This window comes from Pinus tabuliformis, chromosome Q, assembly GCF_031772625.1.
Source record: "Pinus tabuliformis cultivar Carrire ecotype Pingquan chromosome Q, CPIR1, whole genome shotgun sequence".
NCBI lineage: Eukaryota > Viridiplantae > Streptophyta > Pinopsida > Pinales > Pinaceae > Pinus > Pinus tabuliformis.
In genome coordinates, this window is record NC_142296.1 from 1,169,753,310 (window position 1) to 1,169,768,593 (window position 15,284).

The 15,284-nt window shown below is 32.2% G+C and overlaps 1 protein-coding gene across 1 annotated transcript in view; it reads left to right on the top strand.

Annotated features, from left to right (window-relative positions):
• Positions 1-2,306: 2,306 nt before the first annotated feature.
• LOC149223859 (putative proline transporter 2) overlaps positions 2,307-15,284 on the top strand; it is a 172,085-nt gene continuing 159,107 nt past the window's right edge. The window contains exons 1-2 of the mRNA XM_089383416.1: positions 2,307-2,849; positions 3,284-3,508. Coding sequence (XP_089239542.1) covers positions 2,744-2,849; positions 3,284-3,508 — 331 coding nt within the window. The 5' untranslated portion in view covers positions 2,307-2,743. The remainder of the gene's footprint in view (positions 2,850-3,283; positions 3,509-15,284) is intronic.

Genomic DNA, 15,284 nt, shown 5'->3' on the forward strand with positions numbered 1-15,284 from the left:
TATGCTGATCGACGTCATTTTCCAGTGTATAATAATACCAATTCGCATATGAAACATGGAAAATAATGACAATCACTATATATCAACTACTTTATTAATGTGATTTTCTAACAACTATATAAATTAATTAGCTATCTCCTCTGTAATTTATAAGTAATTGAAAACCCTAACATTTAATTATTTAACCATTTCTTTTATAATATTAAATTTTCTAACGTATAAATATTAAAAAATAAAATAATGAGCAAAAAAATACTGTTTAACCCTATCACTTTTGCTTTTGTTAAATTATAAAATTATAACAATCACCTCACCTTTGTCCATTTTTCCATGTAAATCAACTGGACCTCCACCTGTCAGATTTGATTATCCATACTTTGCATCTTTTGTGCACGAGAAATGACAATTATCATATATAATTTCGTCACTTTCAACCACTTGTCATGTCCGATAATCCATATTTAACATCTTTTGTGCACGGAAGGAGTGATAATGATCATACATAATCACGTCACTTTTGTCGATGTAATTAAAATGGACATCTACTTGTCATGTCTGACCATCCATATTTAACATTTTTTGCCCACTTGAGGAGTGACAATATCATACATAATCACCTCACTTTTCTCCATGTAAACAAAACGTACCTTCACTTGTCATGTCTGATAATACACATTTGACATCTTGTGCACTGAAACAGTGACAATTATGATGCATAATGTTCAAGATCAACGTCTTCCAACCAGTTTTTCCTTCAATAATGTCACAAAATCTATCATAAACAGTCAACCTTCACAACGCCATCTGATTTGACCATTCTTAATCTACTTTCGTATCATTCATCATACATTTTATCAAAATAACTTTCATTTCTAGAACGTAACATAGAGATCACTAGCTTGGGATAAACAGACAGGGACTGACAGATGCAGTTGTAGCAATCCAGAGCCATATAAAGCTAGTTGGGCAACTACTGGAAATATAAGGCATAGACTGTTAGATGTAACAGGCAAACGAGAACCCTATAAAGCGAGCTGGGCCATTATCAGAAATACGCAGATGGGTGAATTAGATATACTTTGGCCATTGACAGGAATATACAGCTTTCAATAATGGCACATGGATGGATATACAGCTCTCAATAATGGCACAGGGATATACAACAGGGGTACACAGCTTTCAATAATGGCAGCTAGAGGTCAAACACGTCATAGTAGATAATAATTTTGACAATTTAAGGGTCGTTGTCTTGACTCTATTAGCTTTTGGAGTTTATAATAATTCGTTGTCTTAAATACTTTTTGGTCAGATAGTTAGTGAAGTATTCTGATTCTAACTGGTTTATAAATTAAATTTCTAATTTTGGGCCAATTAGCTAGGTTTGAAAGTTGTTCGAGATTTGAATTTTGCAGTTGAGAAAAAACAAACAAATTTGTAATTTTAATAAATTTATATTTATATTTATATAATAAATATTTATAAATTAATTTTTTATTAATTTAGTCTACATGCTTATACTCCAGCTTAGATGCTTATACTCCAGTTTAGTATGTAGCAATGTGTAATTTTGTTGTTTGTTCGTGCCTTTTTAAAATAAAATAAAAAAATTATGTTTTAAATAGGAAAGTAATGGTATTAAAATTAAAAAAATGATGAATATGATGTAAAGAAATTAGAAACAAAAAAAAATGTTTGAATCACATGTTTAAATCTTATATTTAAAAAAACAAACTATTTTAATTTATGTCTACATCAATTTCATATATATTTATATATAGAAAAAAATTAAATTTTTATGGTTAAAATTTTTATGAGATCTTATATATACTCTATTTAACATTAAAAATACATTTTAAATAATTAAAAATAAAACGTTCTATTTTATACTTTAAAAACTTGAAATTTTTTTATTTCTCAACTATATTAAATCAAATCAGTACTTAAATAAATTTATACTGATATTTCAAAAACTTCGTAATTCTAAAACATTTATACTTTAATATTTCGAAATCTTTGTGATCCTAATATCTCTCGGATTTAAAAAAAAATTATTATAAAAAAATTATGAAAAAAAAAGGGAGAAAAAGAGTTACACTACGGCTAATGAAAGCTTTATATAATTTTAAAAACATTTTTTTGAAAACAGCATGGAAGAATGCTACGACTGGCCGTTGCCCAACTTCCCCTCCCAGCAAACACGTGAGTCTGCTTGATTAATTCTGAAATTCACGGTATATTTTTTTCTTAAACCCATCACTCCACAACAAGATTGAGAATTTCATAATTTTAATTTTCAAAAACAGCATGGAAGAATGCTACGACTGGCCGTTGCCCAACTTCCCCTCCCAGCAAACACGTGAGTCTGCTTGATTAATTCTGAGAAACACGGTATTTTTTTTTAAACCAATCACTCCGCAACAAGATTGAGAATTTCATAATTTTAATTTTCACCAACCAGTCACTCCACAGTGAGAATTGCAGAGCTTTAATATTTTCCAACCTGTCACTCCACAGCAGGAGAAGCACGTCCACTTTTTATATTTTTTTTCACATGGAATGGTGCAGTAGATTTACAGAACCCTATAAATTGAATTAGATTGGATAAAGAAACAAATGAGAGCAAAAGGCAGAGGAGTGGAGTCTGGCAGGAGAAATAGCATTATAGAGAAATCAACTGATCTCTCGGCCTGGAGGAGAAATTAACAAACAGAGAAACTAGCTGAATTCTCGGCCTGTAGAAGAAATGGCGCAACAGCATTTCAATATTGAATCTACGCAGGCTAATCCAACCCTACCGGACCCAGTAGACCACGATGTATCCAAGGACACAGCTCACCTTATAAGCAATGGTAAATCACTATATTTAAATCTATTATTTTATAATTAGTATTATTATTATCTAATTTAAAGATCAAGGTCATGTTAGATACTAAAATGGTGTATGAAATTTTTTTATTGTAGAACATGGAATTTTTAGTGTAACTGCTAAATTTATTAAGACATACATATTCTATCTCTTAGTTTTATGCATGTTCAAAAAGAGCATTTTTATGTAGATTACAGATTCTGAAAATATTTTAAAGTTAAATCATAAAAACAAACCTCAATATTTTGAAATAACAGATTTCAAAATATTCTTAAAATCTACAACCAACCTAAATTCAAAAACCATAAAATTAATGCTTTCTATTTAAATTTGATTCTGGATCTCTTAGATTTGATAATTCTGGATTCCATATTGTACACTTCAACTGAAAGGAATTGAATCTTGAGGTTGCTGCAGATGCATGGTACCAAGTAGGGTTTGCTCTGGTAACGGCATTGAATAGTGCATTTGTACTGGGATACTCCAGAATTATGATGGTTCCCTTGGGATGGATCGGAGGCACCGTCGGATCGATAGCAGCAGCCTCGATATCTCTTCATGCGAATCATCTTCTTGCACGACTCCATGAAACTGGAGGCAGACGACATATTCGATACCGAGACCTCGCCGGGCACATCTACGGTATGTATAGCTTTTTATTGCCGATCATTAGAGTATCGTACTTTGAGAGAGGTACGATAAGTGTCAAATTTGACTGGTAATACGACTTGAAATTCGAATACTTAGCTGAGCGTAAACGTTTGTTCCGTGGGTTACAGTCGACTGGAACTGTTGTTGATAATAATTATATGGGGGTGTGTGTCCAGATTGGCCATATTGTACGGTAGAATGGAACTGTCGTTGTTGATTAATTATATGTGGTGCTAGATTGTAATTTTTTTAGTTATTATATTTTGCACATATATATATTCATCATTTCGAAATTTAAATATACCATTTCTACAAATGTTTATCAAATTTTGAAACGTGTAGTTTAAGGAGGTGGAGGACTTTCCCCATAAAATTATAGAAATTCTGGTTATATTTAGAGTAAATCTGGCAAGAATTTTTGTAAATCTAGGTTATAGTTGTTAAACTTCAAAATTTTAGGTGTCCTCCAAGTCTTTCATGGTGTTGAATCCATTTCCACCATCAAAAACACAATTCAAACTCTGTGTCTACAAGATTTTTTGAAATTTTTTGCCCTGATTCTAACCACTTTTGACTGTCCGGGCAATTCCTCTGCTTGCCTGACGACTGCATTTTGAAAACAAAATTGATAAAATAATACTCAAAAGATATTAAAAAAGTAATTAAATTTTATTTGTTATATTTTTTAATTAATTAATAATAAATATTAAAAAAAAACTTTGACAAGGTTATGGGTTCAATTCTCTCGATGCACTTTGATCAAAGTTTATAGCTGAATTAGCACGAAGTGATCCCTTCTCGTGAATATGCTTAGTACAAATATTTAATGAATATAACACTGCTTGATCTCACCATCAACCACATGAAAAACAATAAATTAACCATTTAAAAAATTAAAAAATGTTATGAAACCAGCGCACAAAAACATAGAAAAGATAGGTAAATGCCTACAAAATAAGCCTCTTCGAGGGGGCAACCTCCTTTACATTACACAAATGAACAATTCTTGGATGATATGAATGACAAGACCTCTTTTCTATATATAGAAGTCTAAAGGGTCATACTATAATGAAAGCCCACATAATAATAATAATGTAAGGGCACAATAATAACAAAAGTGGGTTTCTATGGGGCACAATAGTAATAATATGGGAACTATATGGGCACAACAATATAATAAGGGGGTTGTACTAATAACAATAAGGGGTTACACTACTAGTATAGGGACTTAACATGCTCCTCTCTTTTAGAAAGTGTTGTCCTCAATGCTTGAGTAGTTCTTGATGCTTCTGTATAAAATTCTTGTCCTCAAATGTGGAATCTTTAGCCGGTCAGTTTTTCCACTTGATGAGATACTTTGTAATTGATCGATTTTGTAGCTATCGAGTTCTTATTTCTGTGACTGCTCCGAGTTCCAATATGATTTTTCCTTCCTCGTTAATCTCTAACAATATTGTTTGCACTGGGATCTTCTGCAACTTTTGAATGAGTGGCCACACTTCTTCGTCCTTCTTGCATTCATCCCTTGCTTCGTTTGTCCAGTCTGGTTGGATAATAGAAATAGCACAAAACAATGCTTCCACATCCTCATCCTTTCTTGAGAGTGCATCTATAACAACATTTTTCTTCCCTTTTTTGTAGATGATTTCAAAGTCATAACCCTACATATTTGTGACCCATTTTTTCTGTTCTTCTAAAGATAATCTTTGTTCTAAAAGATATTTAAGGATATTATGATCCATTTTTACCTTCAAGTGTCTTCCAATTAGGTAAGGTCGCCATTTCTTAAATGCATGTAGTATTGCGAACATTTCCTTCTCATAAATAGCTTGCTTGAGATGTAGTCATAAAATACCCAATTGCCTACATCAAAACTTCTTTCACTACAATATTGATTTTCCTATTGTTTCATTCGATTCTACACCAAAGTGGCGTTATCCTTTAAAAGTTGGAGAACTTGTTGTTGATGTTCGATGTGATCTTTCACTGCTTGAATCTTTTTCTTCTTGATATGTCCTTTTATCTTGAGAGTTTGAGGAGTGGTAATTTCTTCCAATGTACTACAAGATATGGTTGGATTCATTTCTTGATTCTCGATGTGATCTTTCACTTCTTGAACATTTTTCTTCTTGATATGTCCTTCTATATTGATAGTTTGAGGAGTGGTAATTCTGGCCAATGCATTTCAAGATATGGTTGGATTCATTTCTTCCTCCTCGATGTGATCTTTCACTTCTTGAACCTTTTTCTTCTCAGCACACTTATGACCTTTAATGTGTTTGTTATCACAATTGTAACAAAGTCCTTTTTCTTTTTTTTCTTCTAATTGTTGTGGTGTCACCCTTGTCGGTTCTGGAAGGCTAAGATAAACAACACTTCCATCTTTAGAGTTGTGAGGGCTAGAATTCCTTGTTGCCATAATTCGCTTTCCACTTTGTAACAAATCTCTTTTGCTCTTTTTTCTTCCAATTGTTGTGGTGTTGCTCTAAAGAAGGTGTTGCTCTTTTTATCCTCATAATGTGTTATAATTTCCTCCGTGAAAATTGACCATGTAACAGGTGGCTTACGAGAACGAAGCCCTTTATACCATAAAAATTGATCCGGTTCTAAATATGAAGATGAAATATGTACCTTTTGTAACAGTTGCACCTCATGTAGATCAAAATATTGCTCCATCTGTAATATCCAATTTACCGGATCCCTGCCATCAAAGTTCCTCATATTGCCTTTTCTTGATTTTAGGAGCTCGATCTTGAAATGATTATAGCTGTGTAATTTTAGATCTCCATGTTTTGAAATTGCGAGTTGCAGTAGCCCTTTGCATCCTCTTTCCAATGCCATGAGTCTGATCAAAATTGGATTCTTCAGGAAAGAGTTATGCACAATCTCCCAATATGACCTGATCATATACCTTTTCAGAAGATCAAACTTGTATGAACTGCCACATATCACTGTTTTGACCTTTGGATCTGAAAAATATACACAAAACACTACAAACTGTGCTCTTTCTGTAACTTCTGACGAAATTTCACTATGATGCTTAGAGAGATAGTTATGACAATTTTCCCCAGGTCACATGTTTGGGATGTAATTCGGGAGCCTACAAAAACCTTAAATGTCTTGGCCTGTATCTCTGAAAATATAGCGAAATGAGATTTGAAATTCGGGCCCGACCTTCCCCACGATTTTGGTTCAAATGTGTTTTAATTTCAGAGTCTAAACCTTTGTATAAAAGAAATTATAGCGAAAATTCCACAATGCCCAATTTGAGATGAAATTCTGGAGCTTGCAAAAACCCTAACTTCCTCAAATTATATCTCCCAAAATATAGTGAGACAAGATCCAAAATTCGGAGCTGAGGTTCAACGAGATTTAGTCTCAAATGGTTTTTTTTTAGCTTCTGAAATGTCGCAAAACCATCATAGAGCTTTTATATGACTTATTCGTTCAAAGTTTTATCTCTTCCCCTTTATGTAAAGTATGCATACTTCGTTTCTATAAAAATATATTCTTACTTCATTTTTAAGTTTAGAAATATATTTGAATTTTAAAATGCATTATAGAATTTTAAAAATAAAGCATAAAAATGTTTTAATTCACCATACTTATTAAAATACATTAAAATATAAGATTTTAAAGCTAATATTTAATTAAGAAAATAATTTAATAATATTATATTAAGTATTAAGTAAGTCATTTATCTATGACCATTTCCATGAGAGGTAGTCGTAACTGTCTAATTTTTCATGATTTTTGAATAGTTCACTTAGCACTCATTGCATTGGGCGATGCTCACAGGGGTGAAAATGTGTGATTGAAACTAGTGAAATAAATCACACAACGTCAATCATCACTTCCGGGGCTTGCATCTGGTAACCAGGACTTCCCGAAAGTCACCCATCCTAGATCGCCTGTGGCTCAAGAACGCTTAACTATGGAGTTTTCCCCACAATCGAGCCCACTTAGCTTGCTACCCCATTTGCAAAACCTTAGCAAGTATTGTGCCTCATGAACCATTGAAGTAGAGTTCCCTTCACTCTTTTGAATCTGTGAAAACCCCCATACTTAATTCAAAAGAGTCAAGGGAACTCTACTTGAATGGTTCATGAGGCACAATACTTGCTAAGGTTTTGCAAATGGGGTAGCAAGCTAAGTGGGCTTGATTGTGGGGAAAGCTCTATAGTTAAGCGTGCTTGAGCTAGAGGTGATTTGGGATGGGTGACCTCCTGGGAAGTCCTGGTTACCGGGTGCAAGCCCCGGAAGTGATGATTGATGCTATGTGATTTATTTCACTAGTTTCAATCCCACTTCTTCAACCCTGTGAATGGACTATTCAAAAATCATGAGAAATCCGATGCAATGAGTGCTAAGTGGACTATTCAAAAATCATGAGAAATTAGTAGTTGATGCAATGAGTGCTAAGTGGACTATTCAAAAATCATGAGTGCAAGCCCCAAAAGTGGTGATTGATGCTATGTGATTTATTTCACTAGTTTTTATCCCGCTTCCCACTTCTTCACGAGTGCTAAGTGGACTATTCAAAAATCATGAGTGCAAGCCTCGGAAGTGATGACTGATGCTATGTGATTTATTTCACTAGTTTTTATCCCACTTCCCACTTCTTCACCCCTGTGAGCATCACCTGATGCAATGAGTGCTAAGTGTACTATTAAAAAATCATGAGAAATTACTCAGTTACCCGATGCAATGAGTGTGAGGTGGACTATTAAAAATTCATGAGAAATTAGTCACGACTACCTCTCACGGAAATGGTCATAGATGAATGACTTACTTATCACACACGATGCAATGAGTGCTAAGTGGACTATTAAAAAATCATGAGAAATTAGCCAGTTACAACTACCTCTCATGAAAATGGTCATAGATGAATGACTTACTTATCACACCTGATGCAATGAGTGCTAAGTGGACTATTCAAAAATCATGAGAAATTAGTTAGTTACAATTACCTCTCATGAAAATGGTCATAGATGAATGACTTACTTAACACGGCTAAATCCCAAAAAATGATCTAATATTTTATTAATAATATTTGAAAATTTAGCAGTAATAATATAAAAATTTAATTTTAAAATCACCATCAAATTAAATATAATCTTGGCGTATAAGATTTTTTATTTATTTATAATAATGATTTTAGTTTTATTCAATAACAACTAAAATATATATATATATATTTTATCATGATTTTTTTTTGTTTTTTCAAATATTCCCGAATCTATAATTGATATGAAGATGGATGATGAACTATAGCTGACCATAGAAGGCATTAGTGCCTATTGATCCTTCGGGTCTTTTTCAATGAATAAATTTTGTCGGTATCAATAATGATCTATTGATAATTTTAGGTCATTTTCAATGAATCAATTTTTGCCAATTTCAAATAATTATAGGAACTCACATCCACCCGGCACTCCGTCATTGCTAAACTTAATTTCTTTTGGAATGGGAATGAGCTTATTATTTTAAACTAACTACTATTCGTTCCATTCCCATCAACGAGATAGGAATAACTCTCCATCACAACCCAAACTTCTATCCGGCCTCATTGCTAAACTTAATTTCTTTTTGGAATGGGAATGAGGTTAATATTTTAAGCTAACTACTATTCGTTCCATTCCCATCAACGAGATAAGAATAACTCTCCATCACAAACCAAACTTCTATCAGGCCAGGTGATACTGAAGCCTCTAAATTAATGGATCTGTAAATTCTAGTTTCCTTTACATCACCTTGCATAAAACAGAAAAACATAATCAATTTCTACAAACCCAGCCAAAAATAGTAACATCATAACATATAGTACAAAGAACTGCACCCCCTAACCAAAAAATGCCAAAGGAAACACGAGTAGGTAAAATGTGCCCATGAGGAAAAGGTTTTTTTTTTTTTAATGCGGTTTCAAATTTGTTTGGATGGTTAAAAATGGAGTAGTCTACTCAGGGAGGAATTGTTCAGTTTCCGTGAAAAGTTTGTTAAGAATGGAGTAGTCTACCCGGGCCGAGGAATTGTCCCTGCTTGGAAAAACCTCCAACTCTGAGCGGAGCTCGCGGAAGTTGGCGGAGCTGGGTGGAGGAATTGCCAACATCGCAGAAGTTGGCGGAGCTGGGTGGAGGAATTGCCAACATCCGAAGCTAGAGGTTTTTCCGGGCAAAAATGAAAACTAGGCAATTCCTCCACTGAGTAGACTACTCCGTTAAAAAATAATTGGAATTTCATAGAATTACTTTTAAAAATTTTAATAATAAGAATGTTAAATCTTGATCGTGGAAATAAATTTAGTATCATTATTCAAAAGGTTGAAACTTGAAAATAATAATTTAACTTTATAAAAAATCACTAAATTTCATAAAAAAATTCTTACCAAAGTTTCCATAATTCGCCTGAGAAGTTTGAATCCTGATTAGTCGCGCCATACTATATTGCCTCTACGGCCGTACCATACATCTACCATGTCAATTTGCACAGATTAAGAGACCACCATGTCAGATCAGAGGAAACAATGATGCTGACTGCAATTTATGACATGTCGAGAGCCGGCAAATGTAGTGGACGGACTCAAAGATTGGATGTGAATTGGATATGGGCCAATGCCAAGTCAACGCCCTCTGGATTACGCTGGAATCGTATAATGACTTTTTAGAATTGCCAAACTTTTACTTGGAATCCTAAGCTTGACTTCATCTAAAACTCTCTATGACGGATCAGTATACCTACTTTGAATGCTGTTAGGTTTAGTAAATATATTAAGACATTATTTATTTAAAAAGCTAAGGTGTTTGAATTTTTTACGGTGAAAATAGATTTAGTATCATCAAAAATTTGTCACACATTCAAAATTTTAAAATTTAATAATTAAGTAAAACTTTCAAAAATATAAGAAAATTTTATCATAATCTTCTTGAAATTTCCATATACGATAAAATATGGTTTACTTTCAACAAAGAGAAGTATTGTTTAGGAAAAGTATGAGATATCAAAATCTTAATAAATTGTATGAAGTGATTTAATAATTAGTTTTTTTTGTTTATCGTATTTATTGAACATCACTTTATTTCTATGTAATATGGGGAAGACAGACTCAATGATTAATGATGGGCTAATACAAAACTATAAAGTAGTGAGTTAGTAGTGAGTTAATGATTCACTCTCCATATGTTTATGATTTCCCTGTCACAACTATGACCTTTTTGTTTTCTCTCCCTCACCTACTAAGTTAGCCAATTTTTTTATTGGATCATTTTGAAAGTAATATTGTTTCTTTAAATTTTATTATAGGGATTAAGGTTGTTTTAGGAAGATGATTGAGATTGGAAGTCAACTGTGAGGAGTATCATGGCTAAATTTAATTTTATTTTATTTGTAACATTATATCATTTTTCTACTCAAAATGTAAATTAATTTTAATTTAAAGATATTTTTATTTTCAAGAAAAATAAGACAATATATTTCTGCTCAAAATGTAAATTAATTTTAATTTAATGATATTTTTATTTTCAAGAAAAATAAGACAATATATTTCTGGTTTCTAAAATAAATATTATAGTTGAATACTTCAAAAATTTTATTTTAAAAAAATATTATAATTATTTATTTATTTATTTAATATTAAATTTAATTAAACTAACATAATAATATAGTTAAAATTATTATTTTAATTTTTTATTTTTAAATATGTGAATAATGCTAAACTTTGATAGATTGTTTTATATATTTATTGTAAAATTTAAAAATAATTCTTAAGAAGATTTGACAATACGATTAGAATTATGATTTTTTTTGTCAAACTTCTTGGATGAGAGTAGTGGTTACAAGTTCCATTTGATTATCATCTACCTTTGGGATCTCCTTATTTTAGAGCAAACTCTCATATCCATAGGATCTTTTTATGGTCCCAACCTCTTTCTAGTGGTTGTTTCCTCTTTTGATGTGTTGTAACTATAATCTCTATTGATTCAATTTGACTTTGAACCATCGTTCTTGCTTCCTCTATTCCTTTGTCGACTGATGTGCCTTGTTGATTCTAAACATTTGTGTTTATATACTTTTCCATTGTTTCTTCATCCTCTTCTTTTGAGAGATGTAGAACTAAAACATTCCACCCATTAGGCTTTTAGGGTTGTTTCTTTTTCCTTTTCAAATCCTTCTTTTCCTGTGGACATGTGTTTCGTAAATGTACTGTTAGAAACAAGATATGCCACTTGAATATCGTGTTTTCAAAATCTAAGGGTTGGGAACAATGAATACTGTTATGGATCAAGTGAATACTATTAGGTAAAACTTTTTTAAGGTCTACTTCTATATAGATTCTGGCAACGATGAAAATTCCTTTTAAGGTCTTTCCAAATATGCCTTTATGTACTTTCCCATTGTACTTCCAATTCCCTCTAAAACTTGGTGGTGCCAAAAAGGAAGAGGGCAGTATGTAATCTGAACCAAATTAGCATTTTCGATGTCATCATTATGTTGGTGTTGAAACCTGGAAACCATAGGGTTATCAAAGGACCTGCTCTGTGCAAAACCATGGTTCCTCATTTAAGGTGAACTTTAGATCCTTCTGTGTATCAAATAGTACAATAAAAAATTCCTTAGAGCATAAGTGAATATCATAGTTGGGGGTCTAGGTGGAGAATACCCACTTATGTATATTCTCCTATTTGGGCTAGAACCCATTGAATCCTCATTATCCTCTCAAAGATTAACTTCCATTGTTAGAGATTGCTCCATCTATTGAAGAGTATAAGGGCTCGGGATATTTTGGGTTTGAGCATATGGGTTATGTGTCTTCCCTTGCGCTATTTCTTAAGAAGAGCCAAATCCATTATATATTTTTGATCGAATGACCTCCTTACATGAGGTTGATCCACTAGGGTTTTTGAAACTCTGCACTCCACCTAACAACTTCAATTTTAAAATAATGATCTAATCTTGTAGAATGGCATAATCCTGCATTATCATCAAGTCCTGTAAGATTTTCCATTCATATAACAAGTTTTGAGGAGATGTTATTCCAAGGATTTTCTAAATTCTTTGTTTCATATCTCCAACCAGATTTGTTCCCATGGCTAGAGAATGGCAACTTCCCCCTTAAGATGCTTTAAAATGATTTTAAAAGATCCTTCTTCTCTCTCTATTGTCCTTTTGATTAGATCTTGAGGGATCTATGGTTAAGTGGTAGGAAAATTTAGGTATCTCGACAGGCAAACATGATATTTTCTGTGTGAATATTTATGCAAACAACCACTTTTGAAGATATGTCATCTCATATTTCAAATTTTGCTACAAACAACCACTTCTAATCAATCATATTTTCTTAGGTTTGTATTCCAAAAGGTGGAGAAAAGTGAAGATTTGTGCATGTTGGACTAAATTTTTGTCTGAATTCTTTTCAAGGTTGAAATGGTTCCTTTAACCCCCCTTATAACACCGATAAGGGAGGGAAAATAATTATTTTACACATATGTCTATGATCTGGAGACCATGAGTTCAAATGATTGAGGATGGAAAGTTTTGAGTAACAAAGACCCCCTAACATAAAAAAACAAAATTAGGGAATAAAGAAAAAAATATTCTGTCCTAATGAGTTTGTTCCCCTTATCCACCTTAGATAGCATACTACTTAACCCACAAAGCTCTCTATCTGTCTTCGTGGCTTAGTCTTAGTAGTGTTACCTAAACATCTATTAACCATGGAGATCGAAGATGAAATAGTATTACTGTATGACCAATCTACTACTTTCAACTTCTTACATGATCCTATGGATGTGTCTCTCAATCATGACTCCCCCACGCAATGCAAGCCATGCTCCAAATCCATAATAACATATGGACTATTGACATAGTAGGAAACCCTATTTCTTAGACAATCCTCCATTGTTCCATATTACATATATTATTTAATTTAATTCATTTATTTTTACTTTGAAAGAAAGAACGAGAAACCTCATAGTACTTCTCCACATTTCATGGATGGTAAACAGTGTAAACCGTCGGCCCTCTTTCCTCAAGGAAATCGAATATATGAAAACCCATGATCTAGAACAACGAGAAATAATATCAAATAACTTCACATATGGCTCTGCTCTACACAACTTGAACTAACCCTTGGGGATCCACACACACACACACACACATAGATATATATTTTTTTATCTTAGACTTGCCCAAACATTATTGCATTATCATACCAATCATATGAAGTGGAAGGTCAAATCAAAGACAACTCAAACATTTAACTCAAGATATGAAATAAAGGTGAGATCCTTCTATTCATTATTTTCAAAATAAAAAGTTATATTTTCTAATGCAAACCATTGTGACTTATGGGCAAGGAAAATTTTAAGGATGGAAAATTATCTTGAAGTCTAAAAACATTGGCAAATCTCACTGGTCCCTAATATTCAAACTATAAAATGTTTATTGATGTATTTGTAAAAATATTCAAATTTATAATGATTATATATATGCTCTCTATATAATGTGGCCAATTTTTAATGTAAATTTTTTTTATATTGTAAAATTGGACGAATCATTTTTACAAAAAATAGAAATTCCTGAATTTGTTATTTGGAAAAATCGTGGAAAATTAGCCCACCTATGAATATTAAACCCTAACATTTTCCACGCTTATAGATGCTCAATCACCAAGTATTTTCAATGGAATTTATTTATAGTTACTTATTTTAATGGGTGTAATATGGATGGTTCAAGGGAATTCTTGATCAAGTGGGATCCTCGCTGATTTATTAAATCTTACTAAAATTTATGTAGGAGGTTTTGAGGCTAATCTTCTAGGATTATGTAGAATTTTTTCAATTATTTTACAAGCACCATTACTTCATCTTACATAATTCCATAAGTTTGAAGTAATCATTATGCAAGCTCAAAGTACAATATATAAGTCATCATCTAGAATTTCCTCATAATATTCAACATAAGAATTTCTTATGAATCATATAGAAATATTATGTCCAATACGATGACTTAGGGACCTTAAACAATGTTTGTTGTGTAAGAATCATTATTTGTTGCAAAAAGGACATGAAATTATCAAATTACTATTTTTTAGAGCCATCTAGAGAGTTATACATGCGAACCATCCATGATTTTTATTCTTCTAGGATTGTTATTGCATCTCTAACATCCATTAATATATGACCAATTTTTTTATGATAATTACTTTGTTTATCTCACCTCAATATTGTATGAAGAGTCATAAGAATTGTGAATAACTTCCATAATTACTTTGTTTGACTTTTATTTTCATATGTAAGTTTATCCATAGCAAGTGGTACTTATCCTAAATCATTGTCTAATATAATTATCCTCCTTCAAGAAATAAAAATAAAAATTTGAGGAAAATATTCCAGACTAGAGCATTTTTATGTAAAAATAAAAATACCTATACAATTGTTCTCATATATTACGGCCATATTTTTATTATCATTAGGATAATTATACATATGTCAAATTGTTATTTTTTCCACCTCTCTTTGTTATTTTTTTTTACACACACACACACACACACACACACACACACACACACACACACACACACACACACACATACAGATAACACCAATGGGACTCATTTAAAGGATCATCTTATCCTCTATGTTTGATATCTTGTCTTAGGAGGTCACCTCGATAAACAAGATTCTAATTCATTAACTCCTTCACTTGAATTTTTCATGAAAATTTGGAATTGTTTCTTTGATATGTTTATTTCTCTATGTGGTCCATAACG